At 43.4% G+C, this 24,016-nt stretch overlaps 1 protein-coding gene and 1 non-coding gene across 4 annotated transcripts; both read left to right on the top strand.

Moving 5' to 3' along the window:
• The first annotated feature begins 167 nt into the window (after positions 1 to 167).
• On the top strand, positions 168 to 23,237 carry LOC115534094 (E3 ubiquitin-protein ligase TRIM39). Of its 3 annotated transcripts, XM_030344717.1 has the most exons (3): positions 17,003 to 17,126; positions 20,863 to 20,872; positions 20,958 to 23,237. In XM_030344717.1, the coding sequence occupies exon 3, from the start codon at positions 20,960 to 20,962 to the stop codon at positions 22,586 to 22,588; it is 1,629 nt and encodes a 542-aa protein (XP_030200577.1). In that variant the 5' UTR covers positions 17,003 to 17,126; positions 20,863 to 20,872; positions 20,958 to 20,959; the 3' UTR covers positions 22,589 to 23,237. The 3 variants fall into 3 exon arrangements, with proteins under 3 accessions (XP_030200578.1, XP_030200577.1, XP_030200576.1); XM_030344718.1 differs by lacking the exons at positions 17,003 to 17,126; positions 20,863 to 20,872 and adding an exon at positions 168 to 306; XM_030344716.1 differs by lacking the exon at positions 17,003 to 17,126 and having other exon boundaries at positions 20,739 to 20,872.
• LOC115534935 (U2 spliceosomal RNA) lies at positions 15,089 to 15,281 on the top strand. The gene has a single exon (XR_003974395.1). It is a non-coding gene; the product is annotated as a U2 spliceosomal RNA (small nuclear RNA).
• Positions 23,238 to 24,016: the final 779 nt, after the last annotated feature.

Below are 24,016 nucleotides of genomic sequence, written 5' to 3'. Positions count from 1 at the left end.
TTGTTTTCCCGGGCTCTGTTTCCTGTGTTTTAATGGTTGAACATATTTTAATGTTGCAAAGAAGAGAACACACAGTGAATATGAGGTAGCCTCTAGACAGTTTATGAATGTGCCCACGTTCAGGTTGAGACGTCAGGGAACTGTGTCCGTGGGGGCGGAGCCAGGGGTTAGGGGCGGAGAGGAGAGGATGTCATGTTCAGGAAACGAAACTAAACATTCATAGAAACCAAAGCACACCGTCGTTTGAGCAGTTCCCTCTTTCAGGAGGAAAATAAAACTTGTCTGACGGACAGAAAACACAACAAGGTGAGTAAAGCAGCACAAGATAAGGAACTGATGGAATTAGAAATATAAAGTTGCTCAATACATAAACCTTATCGTCTGTGTCTAGGAATGGCCTCTGCTATCACTTCCTGGTCTGAGGAGGACTTTTCATGTTCCATCTGTCTGGATGTGTTCAGCAGCCCGGTTACCACACCATGTGGACAACTTCTGCAGAACCTGTATTACAAAGTTCTGGGATGAACAAGTCAAGTACAAATGTCCTGTTTGCAACCAGATTTTCGACACAAAACCTGATCCACAGGTCAATACCCTCTTATCAGAGCTGGCTGCTCAGTTTAGAACAACCGTACGAGTTAAAGAGCAGCCTTGTGTTGAACCAGCAGAAGTTCCCTGTGACTTCTGTACTGGGACCCAGCAGAAGGCTGTGAAGTCCTGCCTAGAGTGTTTCATGTCTTTCTGCCAAACCCACCTGGAGCCACATCAGAGAGTCACAGTCCTGAAGAAACATCGGCTGGTCGAGCCTATGGACCGTCTGGAAGACAGGATGTGTAAGAAACACAACCGACTTCTGGAGCTCTTCTGCCAGACTGAACAGGTGTGTGTGTGTCAGTACTGCACAGAGACAAACCACAAGTCCCATCCTGTTGTACCTCTGAAGGAGGAATATGAAGTGAAGACGGCCCAGCTGGGGAAGATAGAGGCTGATGTTCCACAGATGATCCAGGAGACAAAGACACAGTAGATCTGAGCAACAAAGATGCAGACAGAGAGATAGCCATTGGTGGGCAGGTCTTCACTACTCTGATAGGCTGTGTTGAAAAGTGCCGGGATGAATTCAACCAAACGGTTAAAGAGAAACTGAAATCCACATTAAAACAAGCTGAAGACCTCAATTCAAAGAGCTGGAGCAGGAAATAGAAGATCTGACCAATAGATGCTCAGAGGTGAAGCAGCTCTCACACACTAAAGACCACCTCCACTTCCTCCAGACCTTCAGATCCCTGAAGGATCCTCCACCCACCAGGGACTGGACCACGGTGGAGGTCCGTCCTCCGTCATACGTAGGGACCTTGAGGAGATCCCTGGATCAGCTGGAGGAGACGCTGAACATGGAGATGAAGAAGCTGAGTGATGCTGAACTGAAGAGGGTCCAGCAGTATGAAGTAGATGTGACTCTGGATCCTGATACAGCTCATCCCAAGCTCATCCTGTCTGAGGATGGGAAACAAGTACATTGTGGAGGCGTAGCGAAGGTACTCCCAGTCAACCCTATAAGATGTACAGGGTATACATGTGTTCTCACGAGGCAGAGCTTCTCCTCAGGGAGATTTTACTTTGAGGTACAGGTTAAAGACAAGACTGCATGGTGGTTAGGAGTGGTCAGAGAGTCTATCGACAGAAAAGGTGAGACCACGTGGACCCCTGAGACGGTTTACTGGACTCTTCTCTACGACACGGATAGGTTTGTATTTATAGATAACCCTCCTCTCTGTCTCCCTCTGAGAGCTGAGCTCCAGAAGGTGGGGGTGTTTGTTGATTATGATGAGGGTCTGGTCTCCTTCTATGATGTGGAAGCCAGGGATCATATCTACTCTGCTACTGGCTGCACCTTCAGTGAGCCTCTCTATCCACTCCTCTGCCCAGGTCCCCCTGATTTTAGAGGTAATAACAACTCTGCCCCCCTGATCATCTCACCTGTCAATCAAACAGACTAGGACCTTTGTTTGATAATAAAACAAAGAATCAACCAAAACAACTAATGTTGTTTACTGAATTAGAATCTCTACTATGTGAGATCTGAGAGAACTGCTTTAATGTCGTACTGCTGACATTTAACGAGGAGATGTTCTTTAAGAACATAATTACAGTTGTTGAATCAACTCATTATACATGGTTAGATTACAATATATCTTATTCATGTTTCCTCCTGATTTTTTATACGTTTAATGCAATTACATAGTTACAGTCGCAGTCATGTAGAATATTTTGACTTGATTAATTTGTATAATAATGATCCTATAACCCCTTACTTAAAATGTCTATTTGTTTAACTTCAGAACACTTTTCTGATTTATTGTATTAAAAAGAAAAGGCAAAGAAATGTAATGTGTAGGTCTACATTATCTTTTTAATTGATCTTTTCACTGGAATAGGTACAATCCAGTCCAACAGTGTTTTGTAGAAATACTTTCTCAGTGGGAGACAAAAAATTAATTAGTTTGTTGACAAAATCTACATTTTGATCATTTTGAGATTGCTGGAATGTTTAAAATCTCTGCAAATTTGTACACTTCTTTAATTTTTTAACCAGTAATTGACTTAATCTCCACCATACAACCCTTCATACATTACACACTTAAACAAAGCTCACTGTGGCTACATGTAAAGATTCTCCCAATGTGTGTGAGTACTGTGACTTGGTCTTGTCAGCTCTCCCCTCCTCTCCATCCTCTTCTCTCTCCATCCTCTCCTCTCTCCATCCTCTTCTCTCTCCTCCTCCTCTCTCTCTCTCTCCTCTCTCCTCTCTCCTCTCTCCTCTCTCCTCTCTCCTCTCTCTCTTCTCCTCCTCCTCTCTCTTATCTCTGCTCTAGTCTGTAGCTCAGATTGTCTTTATTATTGTCGTACATTACATTACTTATGGTCTAAATAAGTCTCCAAGTGTGTCGTTAGTCGCCTTTCAGAAATAAAGGCACTCATAGGATCAAAGATACGTGCACAACTGTTAACGATCTGTAATATTTGGTACTATTCTTTAGTCATTCTGTTTATGATGTACTTGTAAGTGACTATTGTTCAGTTATATTTGTTGTTAAAGCATAATGGTAATAAACAACTCAGTCCAACCCACTGAATGTTGTGGTGTGTTCAGCCGGTGATTCATTCTGTTCCTTCAGTCTCAATCCTCCAAGCTGAGCAGATGTTTCTCCAGAGCTCTCTGTTGGTCATCCTAGCAGCACACCTGGAAGGTCCTTCAGCCCCCTGGGTCCCAGCAGGTCTCTATGGGGTCCTGCCCCCTGACGTGGGCCCAGTCTTCAGTCCCTCCCTCCGCCTCTTCCTCACCTCACTGGTGGCGTGGTGGACCAGCTCAGACCTCTGGAGACATTGCCTCCCCACACTTCAACAAAAACAGAATATTTTGAATTATGATGAATAAAGTACGTATATGATCGAATGGTTACGCTGATGACAGCTCATGGAAAATATATATAGTTTGAAGTGTGTGTGTGTGTGTGTGTGTGTGTGTGTGTGTGGTGGTGAGAGTTCAACTCCCAGCTGAAAGGTACTGGGTTTGATCCCCAATGTCTGCAGCCTGTGTTATTCGATGGAGCAAGATGCCCCCTAACCCTTCCTGATCCATTACCACATATATCCTTAAACACTGTCTAACCCCTCCCTGGTCCATGACCACATATATCCTTAAACACTGTCTAACCCCTCCCTGATCCATTACCACATATGTCCTTAAACACTGTCTAACCCCTTCCTGATCCATTACCACATATATCCTTAAACACTGTCTAACCCCTACCTGATCCATTACCACATATATCCTTAAACACTGTCTAACCCCTCCCTGCTCCTTGTAATTTGGATACAGATGTCCAACACAGGGAGGGTGTTTACTCATGAGGGCGGGCGGTCGGTCTACAGCCGCAACAAATCATAAAAAAAAGCCACATTTAAAACTCTTGAAAATCCTCAGAGGGACACCTGGGACATGTGGAAGCAGAATAAGACGGAATTTGAATTTGTGTTTATTTGTCTCTTCATATTATGACTTCATTGTCATTAATATCATGCATTTTGATTTCAACATAGTTACTCAGGACTTCAATATAATTAATGAAGAGGTACTGTCGTGTTTCAAACACTATAGAGTTCTAAACTGTTTAAGAAGATAACTTGAAGCGCACACGGCAGACTTATGACACAATGTCGTAGGCCTATACTTTATTATAATCGAGGTAACAACGAGCGCGCAGCGACCCAGGCCGAGCACCAAGGGCTCCCCCTGGTGGCCATTCTGCCTAATATACTTCTACAAACAACCAATAGAAGCCCTCCACCTGATACACACTTATCACATTGTGAACCTGCAAACTGGTAAAAACTACTAGTTAACATTCTGTGTTGGGAACAGCACAGGAATATTTGTATCAGAGGGGGCGGGGGGTTATTTCATCAATGAATTTGTGAATAAAGTTCTCCACTTGCAGAGCGCGAAAGAACTTGTCCCCACGTGTCGCTGCTCCTCGCAATCCCCACAATACTGTTATAAACAATACAGTATATCAACATATGAATTGTGAATTTTCTACGTAAACCTCTTTTTAATTCAGCCGAATTAACTTTCGCATGGAGGCAACAAAACAAGTGCTTGTTGTTTCTGACTGAAGGTGAACTCGTCGGTCTGGTTCGTCTGCCCTTACCCCGGGTCATATGACTCGGCGGTTAATAGCGCAACCATAATAGCACTGTGCACATGTTATCTGAGTGGGCACACATTGAGAGGGTTGTTTTACAAAGACTGGTGAAAATATCAGCCACAGTTTAATTCAAGTCGAATATAATTGTATAGCCTAGTTCTTAATCACAGTTAGGCACAAATCACAAAGAAATAATCAACATTTCTTGTTTTCCCGGGCTCTCTGTTTCGGTTGAACATATTTTAATGCTGCAAAGAAGAGAACACACAGCGAATACGAGGTAGCCTAGACAGTTCATGAATGTGCCCACGTTCAGGTTGAGACGTCAGGGAACTGTGTCGGTGGGGATCGGGGCTAGGGGTTAGGGGAGGAGCCAGAGGGTAGGGGCGGAGAGGAGAGGATGTCTTGTTCACGAAACGAAACTAAACATTCATAGAAACCAAAGCAAACCGACGCTGGAAGCAGCACCCTCTTTCAGGAGAAAAATAAAACGTATTTTGGAACAAATTGTCTGACAGACAGAAAACACAACAAGGTGAGTAAAGCAGCACAAGATAAGGAATTGATGGAATTAGAAATATAATACTGCTCAATACATAAACCTTATCGTCTGTGTCTAGGAATGGCCTCTGCTAACGCTTCCTGGTCTGAGGAGGACTTTTCATGTTCCATCTGTCTGGATGTGTTCAGCAGCCCGGTTACCACACCATGTGGACACAACTTCTGCAGAACCTGTATTACAAAGTTCTGGGATGAACAAGTCAAGTACAAATGTCCTGTTTGCAACCAGATTTTCGACACAAAACCTGATCCACAGGTCAACACCCTCTTATCAGAGCTGGCTGCTCAGTTTAGAACAACCGTACGAGTTAAAGAGCAGCCTTGTGTTGAACCAGCAGAAGTTCCTTGTGACTGTCTGTACTGGGACCCAGCTGAAGGCCATGAAGTCCTGCCTAGAAGTGTCTTATCTCTTTACTGCCAGACCCATCTGGAGCCACATCAGAGAGTCACAGTCCTGAAGAAACATCGGCTGGTCGAGCCTATGGACCGTCTGGAAGACAGGATGTGTAAGAAACACGATCGACTTCTGGAGCTCTTCTGCCTGACTGAACAGGTGTGTGTGTGTCTGTTGTGCACAGTGACAGACCACAAGTCCCATCCTGTTGTACCTCTGAAGGAGGAATATGAAGTGAAGACTGGCCCAGCTGGGGAAGATAGGAGGCTGAAGTTCCACAGATGATCCAGGAGAGGAAACAAAAGATTAAGGAGGTCAAAGACAGAGTAGAACTGAGTAACAAAGATGCAGACAGAGAGATAGCTGATGGTGGGCAGGTCTTCACTGCTCTGATAGTCTGTGTTGAAAAGTGCCGGGATGAATTCAACCAAACGGTTCAAGAGAAACTGAAATCCACAGAGAAACAAGCTGAAGACCTCATCAAAGAGCTGGAGCAGGAAATAGAAGATCTGACCAATAGATGCTCAGAGGTGACGCAGCTCTCACACACTAAAGACCACCTCCACTTCCTCCAGACCTTCAGATCCCTGAAGGATCCTCCACCCACCAGGGACTGGACCACGGTGGAGGTCCGTCCTCCGTCATACGTAGGGACCTTGAGGAGATCCCTGGATCAGCTGGAGGAGACACTGAACATGGAGATGAAGAAGCTGCCTGATGATGCTGAACTGAAGAGGGTCCAGCAGTATGAAGTAGATGTGACTCTGGATCCTGATACAGCTAATGGCTGGCTCATCCTGTCTGAGGATGGGAAACAAGTACATGATGGAGGTGTGAGGAAGGTACCCCCAGACAACCCTAAGAGATTTACACAGTATATATGTGTTCTCACGAGGCAGAGCTTCTCCTCAGGGAGATTTTACTTTGAGGTACAGGTTAAAGACAAGACTGCATGGAGGTTAGGAGTGGCCAGAGAGTCCATCGACAGAAAAAGAGGGACCACGTTGACCCCTGAGGCGGGTTGCTGGACTCTTCACTCCTACAATGATGGGTTGGTATTTAGAGATAACCCTGATGTCCGTCTCCCTCTGAGGGCTGGGCTCCAGAAGGTGGGGGTGTTTGTTGATTATGATGAGGGTGTGGTCTCCTTCTATGATGTGGAAGGCAGGGTTCATATCTACTCTGCTACTGGCTGCACCTTCAGTGAGCCTCTCTATCCATTCCTCTGCCCATTTACCCGTGATTTTAAAGGTAACTACTCTGCCCCCCTGATCATCTCACCTGTCAATCAAACAGAGTAGGACCTTTGTTTGATAATAAAACAAAGAAACAACCAAAACAACTAATGTTGTTTAGTGAATTAGAATCTCTACTATGTGAGATCTGAGAGATCTGCTTTAATGTCGTACTGCTGACATTTAACGAGATGTTCTTTAAGAACATAATCACAGTTGTTGAATTCAACACCGTATGAATAAATATATATTTTCTTTTTTCTCCGATTATTTTTACACATTTAAAGCTATAGAATTGTTAAAAGGTGCAGTTATATAGAACATATGAGGACCAATAATTGTACTTTTTTTTAACATTGCTATCTGTTTTAACTTCTGAATAGTGAATGACAAAAAAAACATGTCCTTACACGTTCGTTGATTTTTTTTAATTTGTATGCCTATCTGTTATCATTATAAAAGATCATTCAAAAAAGTTACAAAATAGTGATCAGTAGAATCACTGTCTCAGTGTAATACAAAGAATAAATGTGTTTTTTGCCTAGAACCCTTACTTTGATAATTTCGAGTTCGATGGAACGTTTTATGTCAGTAAAGAATTGTAAACGTTGGTAGTTGATGAACCAGTAAAACGTAATCTCCACAACCCTTCATGTATTACACACTTAAACAAAGGTGAATAAATGTAAAGATTCTCCCGTGAGTGTGAGTACTGTGACTTTGTCTTGTCTGCTCTCCTCTCTTATCTTCTCTTCTCTTCTCTTCTCTTCTCTTCTCTTCTCTTCTCTTCTGCCTCCTCTCCTCTCTTCCTCCTCTTCCTTCTCCTCCTCCTCTCTTACCTCTGCTCTCCTCTCTAGCTCATCTAGGATTGTGTTCATTATTGTCTTTCATTACGCATTAAGTGTGTTCACATGTCAAAAGTCACCCCATTTAGATGAATCTAAAATAGATGTTGTACAACTGAACTCCCACTGGGTGAGTTCGGCTGTAGTGAATCACTATGGTGACGGTGACGGTCCCGCTCGTGCGGAGTCCTCCTCCCATAACCACGCCCACTGACTGCCTGGACGACGCGAGGAGAGGGAGAGAGACCCCGAAGCTGTTGGCACGAGAGCCGTGGACCTCGATACCTATGAGCGGCCAGCCGCGTGGGAATGAACAACCCCAGCCATCACACGTTTGATTATGTGTGTCAACTTCTCCCTGATGGTCTGAATAAGTCTCAAAGTGTGTCGTTAGTCGCCTTTTAAATAAAGTCGCAAAGAGAGTCAATGATACGTGCACAACTGTTAATGATCTGTAATGTTTGATACTATTATTTTAGTCATTCTGTTTATTGTGTACTTGTACTTTTATTCGTTGTTAAAGCATAATGGTGATAAACAACTCAGTCAAACCAACTGAATGTTCTCGTGTATTCAGCCGACTAACCTTGTGCTCGTGTATCGATTACGTTTTAAGATTTGCATTCTAGCCTTTAGTATACTTAATGTCTTCGGTCTAGTTTGGTCAAAATAGTGTTTATGTGAATATGTGAATGGCATCTTCACTCTGTTAAACCCTATTTTAAAAGATGCACATGTTCCTGTCTGGCTGTTAGCCCTGTAATAGTCTACAGCTTTGGCTCATAGGTTAATTGAGCCACACCCATTCTGGTGCTCCTTAAGAGGGCCCGAGTTCTGGACGGGAGGCTTGAGTTGTGCAAGTGAATTGACTGTTGTGCTATTGTTTGTTTTAAGTAAGAATATTTCTTTCACCAACAACATTGTGCATCAAGGAAACTCTTTTTCACATTTGCCATTTATTTTAAATTGATACCGGTGAGACACGTTATCGAAGGAAGATGTGAGTAAATTAATATATTCTATGCTTTATTTAGACGATATGATATTCAAGCTCATGTAAATACCTTATTGGACTACATATTTGTAGTGCTAACACCAGTCCTCAATAGCTTCTTCTACACAGAGTGGTGAACAGGTTTATCGGGGTTAATCTGTCGTCGTGGTTTTACCACTCCGCCCATTACCAATGTAATCTGAATTTTTCTCTGTATGGAGATTCTTCATGAACCTCATCCAGAGTGCAACCCGTTTATGAATAAACCACGTTTTGAACCGTTAACACTCCGATTCATGACCTACCCCGAAACAACGATACCATCAAAATTATGTTTCAACAGTGTAGAACCTTATTGATTTCAGATGTTTGTGTTCAGTTCATGCATTTTATTTGCTATTGGTTCATTGTTTGCATGGTTGAGGAAATCTGGAATTAAAACATAGCACATGGCATAGGCCTACCCTGAATTTAGCCTTGGTTCTTTGATGCGCAAATTGTAAAGAAACTACTTGGTGAAGTTGCGCCGACCTATTAGTGACCACTAGAGAGCGATAGAGTGGCGGTTTCCTCATTAGTGATCTAGCAATGATGGAAAGAGTTAATTTCTCATGTATCTAACTTTTACCAAACTAACACCATGTATGATGGCATCAAATCATAGTGATCGTGCTCAGTGGGGATTCAATGTATTATGCATTATAGTTCACAATAAACGCGTTTGGCTTCCTCAGACATACTGATTGGCTTAGAGCTGCTGACGTCATCAGTGCCGTTCATGCATTGCCTTGAATCACGGACCCTTATACTCGTTATTTTTTGCGTTGAACGTAGTTTGATAACACGCTATATGTTGTTGACACATAGTGGTACTTCTGTAGGCTTCTTGTATTTGAAGGAAGTTTTCCCCGTAAAACCGCTGATGAGAGTGACATTTCTGGGAATGGGATCTCTAGGTCGAACAATTTGTAGACATCGCTTCTCGGCCTTTTGGCTAAGACAGTGATCCCCTCTGTTGTCTGTTTATATATTGCCTATTTAGTGGCAATTATATAGCAGGTTAGGAGGATATTGCACCATCTTTTTGGTAAGTTGGGGTCAATTACCAGTTGCTGATACCCTTTACCAAGAAGACCATTGTCCAGTTCGTTTAAACGATAAGGTAAGTGGATTTTATTATTTTATTGTTGCCTGTATTACTTTGTTTACTCACTGTTTTATTGCTTTTAACCTCTTAAATATTTAAGAGTGTGGTGTCTCCATCATGTCGGTTAACCCCTCCGGCATGAGGAGGCACCACAGTGTCCGTTTTAAATTTAAATCAATGAATGGAATTTTAATTCAGATGTCCCGGCTTGATTTTTCAAGGAAGCACATCCAAGGAATCCTGAAGTTTACAGCAAACGATTTGAATTGTATTCTTGCTCTGCCCTTTAACAAAGGATTCGATGTAAGCTTCGCAGCCGCAACAACCCTAAAAGAATTTTGGACACGCTACGACACGGTAAAAGACCAGTTCTCAGCATTTGAAGTGGAGAGACTAAATGATGATTCCATTAAAACCGTAATCGTCAGGATGTTCAATGAAACTGTAAATGCTGATGATATTTGTATATGGCTGGCAAGATACTGCACTGTGAGGGCCCAGGCCACCAAGGTGAGAGATGAGGATGGCATCTGGAACTGTTCATGGAGGGTCCCCATACAACAATGGCGGGACCCACATGGCTTCCAGGGCCTGAAACATCTCCCATCCATGATGGCTCTTGGAGAGAACAGGGGCTACATTCACTACCAGGGACAGCCCAAGCTCTGCCGCAAGTGTGGCGAGCAAGGGCACCTGGCGGAAGCGTGTACCAAGGTTGTTTGCGGCAAATGTAGAGAAATTGGACACTCCTTTGAAGAATGTACCAATGGCAGGAAGTGCAACCTCTGTGGAGACTCAAACCATCTCTTCAGAGATTGCCCGAAATCTTTTGCTAACAAAGTAAAACAAATTGCAAGGAAATTGGCAGACGGGGGAGCACAAACAATTGAAGACGCCAGGGTGGAAAAAATTACTCTGATTGGGGGAGAGGGGGAGGGGCCTGAGGTTGCCCCACCTAGTGGTGAGGTGAAAGAGGGTGGTGGGGCCCAGGCAGCCGGTGGAGCTGAGATGGACTCCACTTCAGACTCTGAGGAAACCGGGAGCCTCGAAACAGTCGGCCGGTCGGAAGAGTCTGAAGTGGAGTCCAGTGAAGCATCCCTCCCAGGAGCCCAGCCAGGTAAGAGAGCAGTGTCGGAGATGTCCTTGGAAACCAACGGAGCCTTAGAGAAAAGGGGAAGAACTGGCTCCTCAAACAGTCCATCTGTCGAGGAGTCCAGAGTCTTCCCGAACCACCCCCCCAACACTCTCTCCTTTTTAAATATGGCACTACAGTCAACCCCAAAGGACTCTGTTTTAAACCATGCTCGAGTCTGGGAGGGGAATGAAGGGGACGAAATTACCCCAGACCGTTTTTAGTCTTTTAATGCATAGCTGTCTTTTAAATACCATACTCATGATCCTCACCTTTTCTACACTCAATGTGAGAAGTGTGAAATCAAGAGTTAGAGCTCAGACGATTTTATCCTTTCTAAATAATTTTAAGTCAGATGTGTTTTTATTACAAGAATGTGCATTGCCCTTTTTAAAAAACTACAGGATATGGGAGGAGAAATGGCCACACAAATCTCTATGGAGCGGTTCAAATGAGAACAGAAATGACGGCGTGGCCATTTTAATCAAGAACCCCTCAATTCTGGTGAAGGGCAGCACTGTGGTGAGAGACGGAAGGGCACTTTTAGCACACTTGACTTTTATGGGAAGGGATTTTAATCTCTTAAACATCTATGGTTTTAACAACAAAAATGACAGACATGACCTTTTAGAAAACTTGCAGCCCCACATGCTAGGCCGAACGCCATTAGTTTTAGGGGGAGATTTTAATTGTATTTTAAATAGAAGTGATAGGAGAGGGGCAGGGGATGATTTTAAAGTGGACAAGACGTCGGTTTTATTGCAGGGATTATGCAGGGATTTTAAACTAAAAGACTGTTTTAAAACCTTGCATCCAAGAGAGGAGGGCTTCACCTGGTTCAGTAGTGACGGTTCCAGAGCCTCTCGCATTGACTATATTTTTACCAGAGACTGCCCGCCAACCGATGCTAGATTAACCCCTGTTTTCTTCTCAGATCACGCTATGCTATCCTGCACCCTTTCACTCTCTTCAGGTGTGACTAAAGGTAGTGGTCTGTGGAAACTGAATTGCTCCCTGCTAGAAGATAAGGATTTAGCCAGCCAGTACAGGGAGCAATTCAGTCAATGGCAGACCCTCCAAGACCTGTACGAAACACATGCACTTTGGTGGGAAATGGTGAAGGGAAAGACACAGACTTTTTTTAAAAAGGCAGGGAAAAACAAAAAAAACAAGGAAAATAGATGCATGGTGGGGCTGCAGAAAAGACTACAACGGTATTTTAAATTAACACAACAAGGTTTTGATTTTAACCAAGAAATTAGATTAGTTAAAAACCAAATGTTGATTTTATCGGAAATCACAAGCAAAGGAATTATAGTCAGAAGCAAAGAACGACACATGGAAGAAGGAGAAAAATGCACTAGATACTTTTTTAAGAAAATCATTAACAGTGGGGAGGGTATTTTTAAACTCAAAAAAACAAATGGGGAACAAACCAATAGTGACAAAGAAATAATGGAGGAAATAGAAGGTTTTTATAGAGATCTGTACAGCGAAAAACAAACAGAAAATGAAGCAAAAAACAACATCATAAGCAACATAGATTTAAAGATAGGTGAAAGTGCATTTTTAACCCGTGATTTTAACCTTTTGGAACTTCACAAATGTTTGTCGAGTTTTAAGGGGGGAAAGTCGCCGGGGGAAGATGGGCTTCCACTTGAATTTTATCTGACCTTCTGGGACATTTTAGCACCTGACCTACTGACGGTTTTTACCGACTTCCAAAGACTAGACCGACTACCAGACAGTTTTAGATCAGGGATAGTAAAACTACTTTACAAAAAGGAGGACAAGACTGACCTGAAGAACTGGCGACCAATAACCCTTTTAAACGTTGACTGTAAACTTTTTAGCAAACTTTTAGCAAACAGAATGTCCGTGGTTTTAGGGGAGGTAATCCACCCGGATCAAACCTGTGGCATATCGGGGAGGAAGATCACCGACAGCCTCGTACTGATTAGAGACACCATCTGTTATGCGAGAGACAGAAACATCAGACTAGTAGTCCTAAATTTAGATTTTGAAAAAGCATTTGATCGGGTCTCGCACCAGTACCTATTCCAGGTACTGCAAAAAATGGGTTTCCCAGAGAGGTATATAGAGTGGGTGGGATTGCTGTATAGGGACATCACCAGCAAATTTCTTGTTAACGGGCAACTCACAAAAGCAGTAGATTTGCACTGCGGGGTCCGTCAGGGTTGTCCGTTATCTGCCCTCCTCTATGTGGCATGCATAGAACCACTGGCCCAGGTCTTGAGAAGGGACCAAGGGATTAAAGGGGTGGCCATACCGGGCAGTGGGGGACTTTTTAGCAAATGTGTGTTATATATGGACGATGTTAACATTTTATGCACTGACCTTTTATCAGTAAACAGAGCACTGGACTTGACCGACCGCTACGGACTGGCCTCTGGGTCCAAACTCAACAGAGGGAAGACCCAAGCCCTTTTTTATGGACCATGGACGGCGACTGAGATGACCGGACTCCCCCTGACTGTGAAACAGACCGACATAAAGATACTCGGGGTCAAATTCAACAGGGAGGGGGAGGGGACCGAAAATTGGCCGGACGTGATAGGGAAAGTAAGGCAGAGACTGGGATACTGGGGACTTAGAGGACTGACAATAGAAGGAAAGGTTTTAATCATCAAAGCAGTGATTTTACCTTTGCTTTTATTGATAAGCTCTGTTTTTATTCCACCACACCGAGTGCGTTTAGAACTGGAGCGAGCAGTTTTTTATTTCCTGTGGGGGTCCAAGTGGGAGAGACTGAAGAGAACAGAAATGACGAAAACAAAAGAAAAAGGGGGTAAAGGAGTCCCGGACCTCCACCTGTTTTTAGGAAGCAGATATACTGCTCTTCACATTAAACTTGCAATGGGCCCATCCAGAGAAAACAAAACAACAGCAATGGCACGATTCTGGATGGGGTCCTATCTGAAAAGATTCCCGTTTTATATATCAGATCTTAGAACACCAGTATCATTTAACTTGTCACAATTTTACGCTTTTATTAAGAAGTTTTTAAAAAAATTTAACCTTGAAAACGAGGAACTGAATGTTTTAACAAACCATCGTTTTATAATCACGGAAGTGCAGGAGCGGGAACCAGTGAGTCCGGTGCGCGGGCTAGCATACGGCGAGGCCACAACAGTCTGGCACAATGTGAACCATCCTGCCCTCTCCAACAGACTCCGGGACCTGTCATGGATGGCAGCTCACGAGATCCTCCCAGTCAGAGCCGTCATGCACTCCCGGGGGATGGCTGCATCCCCAACCTGCCCACGGCCAGGTTGTGGCGCGCCTGAGTCGGTGAGGCACCTGTTCTGGGAGTGCAGCGCTGCTGGAGACCAGTGGGCAACGGCCGGCTCCCTGCAATTCCCGTACTTACCAGCAGGGGAGGCCCTGACAGCCCAAATGGTGCTGTATGGGGTGAGCCAAAAGAGTCAGCTACCACCAGACTTTCCAAAACAATGGCTCACCCTAGCCGCCATAAAAGACGCCATATGGGCCTCCAGAAACCTGCTGGTAAGAAAGCACATGCAGATCCCCCCCGTGGCTGTGATCCGAATGGCCGCAGCAACGGTCCAAGTGGCCGGTGCTGCAGGCGGCAGGCCTAGGACACGGCCACAAAGAAGAATCGCCTCTGTGCCCATTCGGACGAGGGAGTCGGAGCCACACGCGGAAAGGTCGAGGCAGCGGCGGCCTGGCTCTCCGGGAGAGGCAGGTGGGAAGGAGCAGAGAGGGGAGGAGATCCTCTGAGCCACAGGTTCCGAGAGACCAATGCTGTTGAAGAGAGAGCAGGATGGGTTTTTTTTACTTTTTAATTGGGCTTCCTCCCGTCCCTGCACAGCTGTTTTTTAATCATGTTTTTTAAGCATCACAATGATTTTATAAAACAACAATGTATCCATGTATTTAATTATATTTATTAACCTTTTTTTACTCACAATGAAGATGGTTTAAACTTGTTGTTTGATTAAAATGTCTTTTAAATTGTGTATGCTTTTAAAACACTGACCTGTAAATTGTGATATGAAAGTTAAATGAAAGAACTGGTGTCAATAAATATTTTCAAAAAAAAAAAAAAAAAAAAAAAAAAAAAAAATCTGTTCTTATCAGTTTAATATCTGATACGTCCCCTACCCGGGGACCATATATTAAATTGATTTTTGGAACTGGGAGATGGAAAAGGGGCTTGCTCCGTCCACTCCACGCATCGACCTGGTATTGCAGTACCTCCAGGAACGGTGCACCCCCTCTCACTGTTAATATGAATGAATGTATTTCGGTACGCAAACGAAGTCGCCAACATGAATGTAGTGGTCGTTTATTTATTTTAGCGTTCATGAGTAAATCGATGTTTTGGTTCAGACAATGTTGGCATGTCTTTTTTATAAAAACAGGTTAAAAGTTATTGAAAAAAGTTACGAGGCGATTTAACGTCATTGATTCTATGCCTTATTTAGACCATGTGAGACCAAATTAAATTATTGCATGCTAATTAGTAAATGATTTATTTGTGATCAATAAACTGTATTTAGATTCAAATTATGTTTCATCAGAGTGTAGAACCTTAATGATTTCAGATGTTTCTGGGTTCAGTTCTTGCATCTTATTTGCTATTGGTTAATTTTTTGCATGCTTGGGGACATCTCGAATTAAAGCATAGCACGCCGCCTTGCCCTGAATTTAGCCGTTGTTTTCTGAGACGCAAATAGTAGGCTAAATAAACGGCTCTTATTGTAGTTGTTGACTCACTAGTGACCACTAGATGGCGGCAGCGTCAAATCATTGTGATCGTGCTCAGTGGGGATTCAATGTAGGCTATATAAAATATCTATAATAGTTCACAAAAAAACGCGATTGGCTTCTCAGACCTTCTGATTGGCATATGGCTTCTGACGTCATCAGTGCCAATCGTGAATTGCCGTGACTCCCGGGCCCCGATACTCGTTATTTTTCAGGCTGAATATGGTTTGATAACACGCTATGTCTTTGACACATAGTGGTACTTTTGTTTTTGTAAGGTTAGGTGTATCTGCTCTTCAGTTTAATATTTGATACGGCCCCTACCCGTGGACCTCTCATCTTTCTACTCCCTACAAATGTCCAACACAGGGAGGTTTTTTTTACGTATTAGGGCATTTGGTCGGTCCACAGCCGCAACAAATCATAAAAAATTGCCACATTTAAAACTCTTAAATCATCAGAGTGACACCTCGGGACATGTTGAAGCAGTGAATAATGCGGAATTTGCATTTAATTGTCTCTTTGTATTATGACTTCATTATCATTAATATCATATATCACGATTTCTCCATACAGCTTTTAAGGACTTCAATATAGCTAGTGAATGAATATTTGTATCAGAGGGGGCGGGGGGTTATATCATCAATGAATTTGTGAATAAAGTTCTCCACTTGCAGAGCGCGAAAGAACCCGTCCCCACGTGTCGCTGCTCCTCGCGATCCCCACCATACCGTTATAAACAATACAGTCTATCAACTTATGAATTGTGAATTTTCTAGGTAAACCTTTTTTAATTCCGAATTAACTGCCGCATGGTGGCAACCAAACAAGTGCTTGTTGTCTGACTGAAGGTGAACTCGTCGGTCTGGTTCGTCTGCCCTACCCTGAGTCACATGACTCGGGGGTTAATGGCGCAACCATAATAGCACATGTTATCTGGGCACACATTGAAAGGGTTGTTTTATGAAGACTGTGGTGAAAATATCAGCCACAGTTTAATTCAAGTAAAATATAATTGTATAATCAGTCACAAATCACTAAGAAATAATCAACATTTCTTGTTTTCCCGGGCTCTGTTTCCTGTGTTTTAATGGTTGAACATATTTTAATGTTGCAAAGAAGAGAACACACAGTGAATATGAGGTAGCCTCTAGACAGTTTATGAATGTGCCCACGTTCAGGTTGAGACGTCAGGGAACTGTGTCCGTGGGGGCGGAGCCAGGGGTTAGGGGCGGAGAGGAGAGGATGTCATGTTCAGGAAACGAAACTAAACATTCATAGAAACCAAAGCACACCGTCGTTTGAGCAGTTCCCTCTTTCAGGAGGAAAATAAAACTTGTCTGACGGACAGAAAATCCTGATACAGCTCATCCCAAGCTCATCCTGTCTGAGGATGGGAAACAAGTACATTGTGGAGGCGTAGCGAAGGTACTCCCAGTCAACCCTATAAGATGTACAGGGTATACATGTGTTCTCACGAGGCAGAGCTTCTCCTCAGGGAGATTTTACTTTGAGGTACAGGTTAAAGACAAGACTGCATGGTGGTTAGGAGTGGTCAGAGAGTCTATCGACAGAAAAGGTGAGACCACGTGGACCCCTGAGACGGTTTACTGGACTCTTCTCTACGACACGGATAGGTTTGTATTTATAGATAACCCTCCTCTCTGTCTCCCTCTGAGAGCTGAGCTCCAGAAGGTGGGGGTGTTTGTTGATTATGATGAGGGTCTGGTCTCCTTCTATGATGTGGAAGCCAGGGATCATATCTACTCTGCTACTGGCTGCACCTTCAGTGAGCCTCTCTATCCACTCCTCTGCCCAGGTCCCCCTGATTTTAGAGGTAATAACAACTCTGCCCCCCTGATCATCTCACCTGTCAATCAAACAGACTAGGACCTTTGTTTGATAATAAAACAAAGAATCAACCAAAACAACTAATGTTGTTTACTGAATTAGAATCTCTACTATGTGAGATCTGAGAGAACTGCTTTAATGTCGTACTGCTGACATTTAACGAGGAGATGTTCTTTAAGAACATAATTACAGTTGTTGAATCAACTCATTATACATGGTTAGATTACAATATATCTTATTCATGTTTCCTCCTGATTTTTTTATACGTTTAATGCAATTACATAGTTACAGTCGCAGTCATGTAGAATATTTTGACTTGATTAATTTGTATAATAATGATCCTATAACCCCTTACTTAAAATGTCTATTTGTTTAACTTCAGAACACTTTTCTGATTTATTGTATTAAAAAGAAAAGGCAAAGAAATGTAATGTGTAGGTCTACATTATCTTTTTAATTGATCTTTTCACTGGAATAGGTACAATCCAGTCCAACAGTGTTTTGTAGAAATACCTTTCAGTGGGAGACAAAAAATTAATTAGTTTGTTGACAAAATCTACATTTTGATAATTTTGAGATTGCTGGAATGTTTAAAATCTCTGCAAATTTGTACACTTCTTTAATTTTTTAACCAGTAATTGACTTAATCTCCACCATACAACCCTTCATACATTACACACTTAAACAAAGCTCACTGTGGCTACATGTAAAGATTCTCCCAATGTGTGTGAGTACTGTGACTTGGTCTTGAATTAAATAGTCTCCCCTCCTCTCCATCCTCTTCTCTCTCCATCCTCTCCTCTCTCCATCCTCTTCTCTCTCCTCCTCCTCTCTCTCTCTCTCTCTCTCTCCTCTCTCCTCTCTCCTCTCTCCTCTCTCTCTTCTCCTCCTCCTCTCTCTTATCTCTGCTCTAGTCTGTAGCTCAGATTGTCTTTATTATTGTCGTACATTACATTACTTATGGTCTAAATAAGTCTCCAAGTGTGTCGTTAGTCGCCTTTCAGAAATAAAGGCACTCATAGGATCAAAGATACGTGCACAACTGTTAACGATCTGTAATATTTGGTACTATTCTTTAGTCATTCTGTTTATGATGTACTTGTAGCATAATGGTAATAAACAACTCAGTCCAACCCACTGAATGTTGTGGTGTGTTCAGCCGGTGATTCATTCTGTTCCTTCAGTCTCAATCCTCCAAGCTGAGCAGATGTTTCTCCAGAGCTCTCTGTTGGTCATCCTAGCAGCACACCTGGAAGGTCCTTCAGCCCCCTGGATCCCAGCAGGTCTCTATGGGGTCCTGCCCCCTGACGTGGGCCCAGTCTTCAGTCCCTCCCTCCGCCTCTTCCTCACCTCACTGGTGGCGTGGTGGACCAGCTCAGACCTCTGGAGACATTGCCTCCCCACACGTCAACAAAAACAGAATATTTTGAATTATGATGAATAAAGTACGTATATGATCGAATGGTTACGCTGATGACAGCTCATGGAAAATATCTATAGTTTGAAATGTGTGTGTGTGTGTGTGTGTGTGTGTGTGTGTGGTGGTGAGAGTTCAACTCCCAGCTGAAAGGTACTGGGTTTGATCCCCAATGTCTGCAGCCTGTGTTATTCGATGGAGCAAGATGCCCCCTAACCCTTCCTGATCCATTACCACATATATCCTTAAACACTGTCTAACCCCTCCCTGGTCCATTACCACATATATCCTTAAACACTGTCTAACCCCTCCCTGATCCATTACCACATATATCCTTAAACACTGTCTAACCCCTTCCTGATCCATTACCACATATATCCTTAAACACTGTCTAACCCCTACCTGATCCATTACCACATATATCCTTAAACACTGTCTAACCCCTCCCTGCTCCTTGTAATTTGGATACAGATGTCCAACACAGGGAGGGTGTTTACTCATGAGGGCGGGCGGTCGGTCTACAGCCGCAACAAATCATAAAAAAAAGCCACATTTAAAACTCTTGAAAATCCTCAGAGGGACACCTGGGACATGTGGAAGCAGAATAAGACGGAATTTGAATTTGTGTTTATTTGTCTCTTCATATTATGACTTCATTGTCATTAATATCATGCATTTTGATTTCAACATAGTTACTCAGGACTTCAATATAATTAATGAAGAGGTACTGTCGTGTTTCAAACACTATAGAGTTCTAAACTGTTTAAGAAGATAACTTGAAGCGCACACGGCAGACTTATGACACAATGTCGTAGGCCTATACTTTATTATAATCGAGGTAACAACGAGCGCGCAGCGACCCAGGCCGAGCACCAAGGGCTCCCCCTGGTGGCCATTCTGCCTAATATACTTCTACAAACAACCAATAGAAGCCCTCCACCTGATACACACTTAACACATTGTGAACCTGCAAACTGGTAAAAACTACTAGTTAACATTCTGTGTTGGGAACAGCACAGGAATATTTGTATCAGAGGGGGCGGGGGGTTATTTCATCAATGAATTTGTGAATAAAGTTCTCCACTTGCAGAGCGCGAAAGAACTTGTCCCCACGTGTCGCTGCTCCTCGCAATCCCCACAATACTGTTATAAACAATACAGTATATCAACATATGAATTGTGAATTTTCTACGTAAACCTCTTTTTAATTCAGCCGAATTAACTTTCGCATGGAGGCAACAAAACAAGTGCTTGTTGTCTCTGACTGAAGGTGAACTCGTCGGTCTGGTTCGTCTGCCCTTCCCCGGGTCATATGACTCGGCGGTTAATAGCGCAACCATAATAGCACTGTGCACATGTTATCTGAGTGGGCACACATTGAGAGGGTTGTTTTACAAAGACTGGTGAAAATATCACCCACAGTTTAATTCAAGTCGAATATAATTGTATAGCCTAGTTCTTAATCACAGTTAGGCACAAATCACAAAGAAATAATCAACATTTCTTGTTTTCCCGGGCTCTCTGTTTCGGTTGAACATATTTTAATGCTGCAAAGAAGAGAACACACAGCGAATACGAGGTAGCCTAGACAGTTCATGAATGTGCCCACGTTCAGGTTGAGACGTCAGGGAACTGTGTCGGTGGGGGCGGGGCCAGGGGTTAGGGGAGGAGCCAGAGGGTAGGGGCGGAGAGGAGAGGATGTCTTGTTCACGAAACGAAACTAAACATTCATAGAAACCAAAGCAAACCGACGTGGAAGCAGCACCCTCTTTCAGGAGAAAAATAAAACGTATTTTGGAACAAATTGTCTGACAGACAGAAAACACAACAAGGTGAGTAAAGCAGCACAAGATAAGGAATTGATGGAATTAGAAATATAATACTGCTCAATACATAAACCTTATCGTCTGTGTCTAGGAATGGCCTCTGCTAACACTTCCTGGTCTGAGGAGGACTTTTCATGTTCCATCTGTCTGGATGTGTTCAGCAGCCCGGTTACCACACCATGTGGACACAACTTCTGCAGAACCTGTATTACAAAGTTCTGGGATGAACAAGTCAAGTACAAATGTCCTGTTTGCAACCAGATTTTCGACACAAAACCTGATCCACAGGTCAACACCCTCTTATCAGAGCTGGCTGCTCAGTTTAGAACAACCGTACGAGTTAAAGAGCAGCCTTGTGTTGAACCAGCAGAAGTTCCTTGTGATGTCTGTACTGGGACCCAGCTGAAAGCCATGAAGTCCTGCCTAGAATGTCTTATCTCTTACTGCCAGACCCATCTGGAGCCACATCAGAGAGTCACAGTCCTGAAGAAACATCGGCTGGTCGAGCCAATGGACCGTCTGGAAGACAGGATGTGTAAGAAACACGACCGACTTCTGGAGCTCTTCTGCCTGACTGAACAGGTGTGTGTGTGTCTGTTGTGCACAGTGACAGACCACAAGTCCCATCCTGTTGTACCTCTGAAGGAGGAATATGAAGTGAAGATGGCCCAGCTGGGGAAGATAGAGGCTGAAGTTCCACAGATGATCCAGGAGAGGAAACAAAAGATTAAGGAGGTCAAAGACAGAGTAGAACTGAGTAACAAAGATGCAGACAGAGAGATAGCCATTGGTGGGCAGGTCTTCACTGCTCTGATAGGCTGTGTTGAAAAGTGCCGGGATGAATTCAACCAAACGGTTCAAGAGAAACTGAAATCCACAGAGAAACAAGCTGAAGACCTCATCAAAGAGCTGGAGCAGGAAATAGAAGATCTGACCAATAGATGCTCAGAGGTGACGCAGCTCTCACACACTAAAGACCTCCTCCACTTCCTCCAGACCTTCAGATCCCTGAAGGATCCTCCACCCACCAGGGACTGGACCACGGTGGAGGTCCGTCCTCCGTCATACGTAGGGACCTTGAGGAGATCCCTGGATCAGCTGGAGGAGACACTGAACATGGAGATGAAGAAGCGTGATGATGATGCTGAACTGAAGAGGGTCCAGCAGTATGAAGTAGATGTGACTCTGGATCCTGATACAGCTAATGGCTGGCTCATCCTGTCTGAGGATGGCAAACAGGTACATGATGGAGGTGTAGGGAAGAGACTCCCAGACAACCCTAAGAGATTTACAAATTATAAATGTGTTCTCACGAGGCAGAGCTTCTCCTCAGGGAGATTTTACTTTGAGGTACAGGTTAAAGACAAGACTATTTGGTTGTTAGGAGTGGTCAGAGAGTCCATCGACAGAAAAAGAGGGACCACGTGGACCCCTGAGACGGGTTACTGGACTCTTTACTACTACAAGGATGGGTTGGTGTTTAGAGATAACCCTGATGTCCGTCTCCCTCTGAGAGCTGGGCTCCAGAAGGTGGGGGTGTTTGTTGATTATGATGAGGGTGTGGTCTCCTTCTATGATGTGGAAGCCAGGGTCCATCTCTACTCTGCTACTGGCTGCACCTTCAGTGAGCCTCTCTATCCAATCCTGTACCCAGGTCCCCGTGATTATGGAGGTAACAACTCTGCCCCCCTGATCATCTCACCTGTCAATCAAACAGACTAGGGCCTTTGTTTGATAATAAAACAAAGAAACAACCAAAACAACTAATGTTGTTTAGTGAATTAGAATCTCTACTATGTGAGATCTGAGAGATCTGCTTTAATGTCGTACTGCTGACATTTAACGAGATGTTCTTTAAGAACATAATCACAGTTGTTGAATTCAACACCGTATAAATAAATATATATTTTCTGTTTTCTCCGATTATTTTTACACATTTAAAGCTATAGAATTGTTAAAAGGTGCAGTTATATAGAACATATGAGGACTAATAATTGTACTTTTTTTTAACATTGCTATCTGTTTTAACTTCTGAATAGTGAATGACAAAAAAAACATGTCCTTACACGTTGTGGACAACTCTTCTCCTCCTCCTCTCTCTTATCTCTGCTCTAGTCTGTAACTCAGATTGTGTTCATTATTGTCGTACATTACATTACTTATGGTCTAAATAAGTCTCCAAGTGTGTCGTTAGTCGCCTTTCAGAAATAAAGGCACTCATAGGATCAAAGATACGTGCACAACTGTAAACGATCTGTAATATTTGGTACTATTCTTTAGTCATTCTGTTTATGATGTACTTGTAAGTGACTATTGTTCAGTTATATTTGTTGTTAAAGCATAATGGTAATAAACAACTCAGTCCAACCCACTGAATGTTGTGGTGTGTTCAGCCGGTGATTCATTCTGTTCCTTCAGTCTCAATCCTCCAAGCTGAGCAGATGTTCCTCCAGAGCTCTCTGTTGGTTATCCTAGCAGCACACCTGGAAGGTCCTTCAGCCCCCTGGGTCCCAGCAGGTCTCTATGGGGTCCTGCCCCCTGACGTGGGCCCAGTCTTCAGTCCCTCCCTCCGCCTCTTCCTCACCTCACTGGTGGCGTGGTGGACCAGCTCAGACCTCTGGAGACATTGCCTCCCCACACGTCAACAAAAACGGAATATTTTGAATTATGATTAATAAAGTACGTATATGATCGAATGGTTACGCTGTTGATAGCTCATGGAAAATATATATAGTGTGTGTGTGTGTGTGTGTGTGTGTGTGTGTGTGTGTGTGTGTGTGTGTGTGTGTGTGTGTCTGTGTGTGTGTGTGTGTGTGTGTGTGTGTGTGTGTGTGTGTGTGTGTGTGTGTGTGTGTGGTGAGAGTTCAACTCCCAGCTGAAAGGTACTGGGTTTGATCCCCAATGTCTGCAGCCTGTGTTATTCGATGGAGCAAGATGCCCCCTAACCCTCCCTGATCCATTACCACATATATCCTTAAACACTGTCTAACCCCTTCCTGATCCATTACCACATATATCCTTAAACACTGTCTAACCCCTCCCTGATCCATTACCACATATATCCTTAAACACTGTGTGACACTAGGCCACATATTTAATATTTTAGGATACACTGTAAAAATATGACCTTGTTTCAATATGTAAAGAATT

This window comes from Gadus morhua, chromosome 21, assembly GCF_902167405.1.
Source record: "Gadus morhua chromosome 21, gadMor3.0, whole genome shotgun sequence".
Lineage (NCBI taxonomy): Eukaryota > Metazoa > Chordata > Actinopteri > Gadiformes > Gadidae > Gadus > Gadus morhua.
The sequence above is the reverse complement of the archived record's forward strand: the minus strand, read 5'-3'. Positions and strand labels throughout refer to the sequence as shown.

What these genes read in the sequence shown, in the direction of transcription:
- LOC115534094 (XM_030344718.1), top strand. Translation starts at nt 20,960, where the DNA reads ATGGCCTCTGCTAACACTTCCTGGTCTGAGGAGGACTTTTCATGTTCC.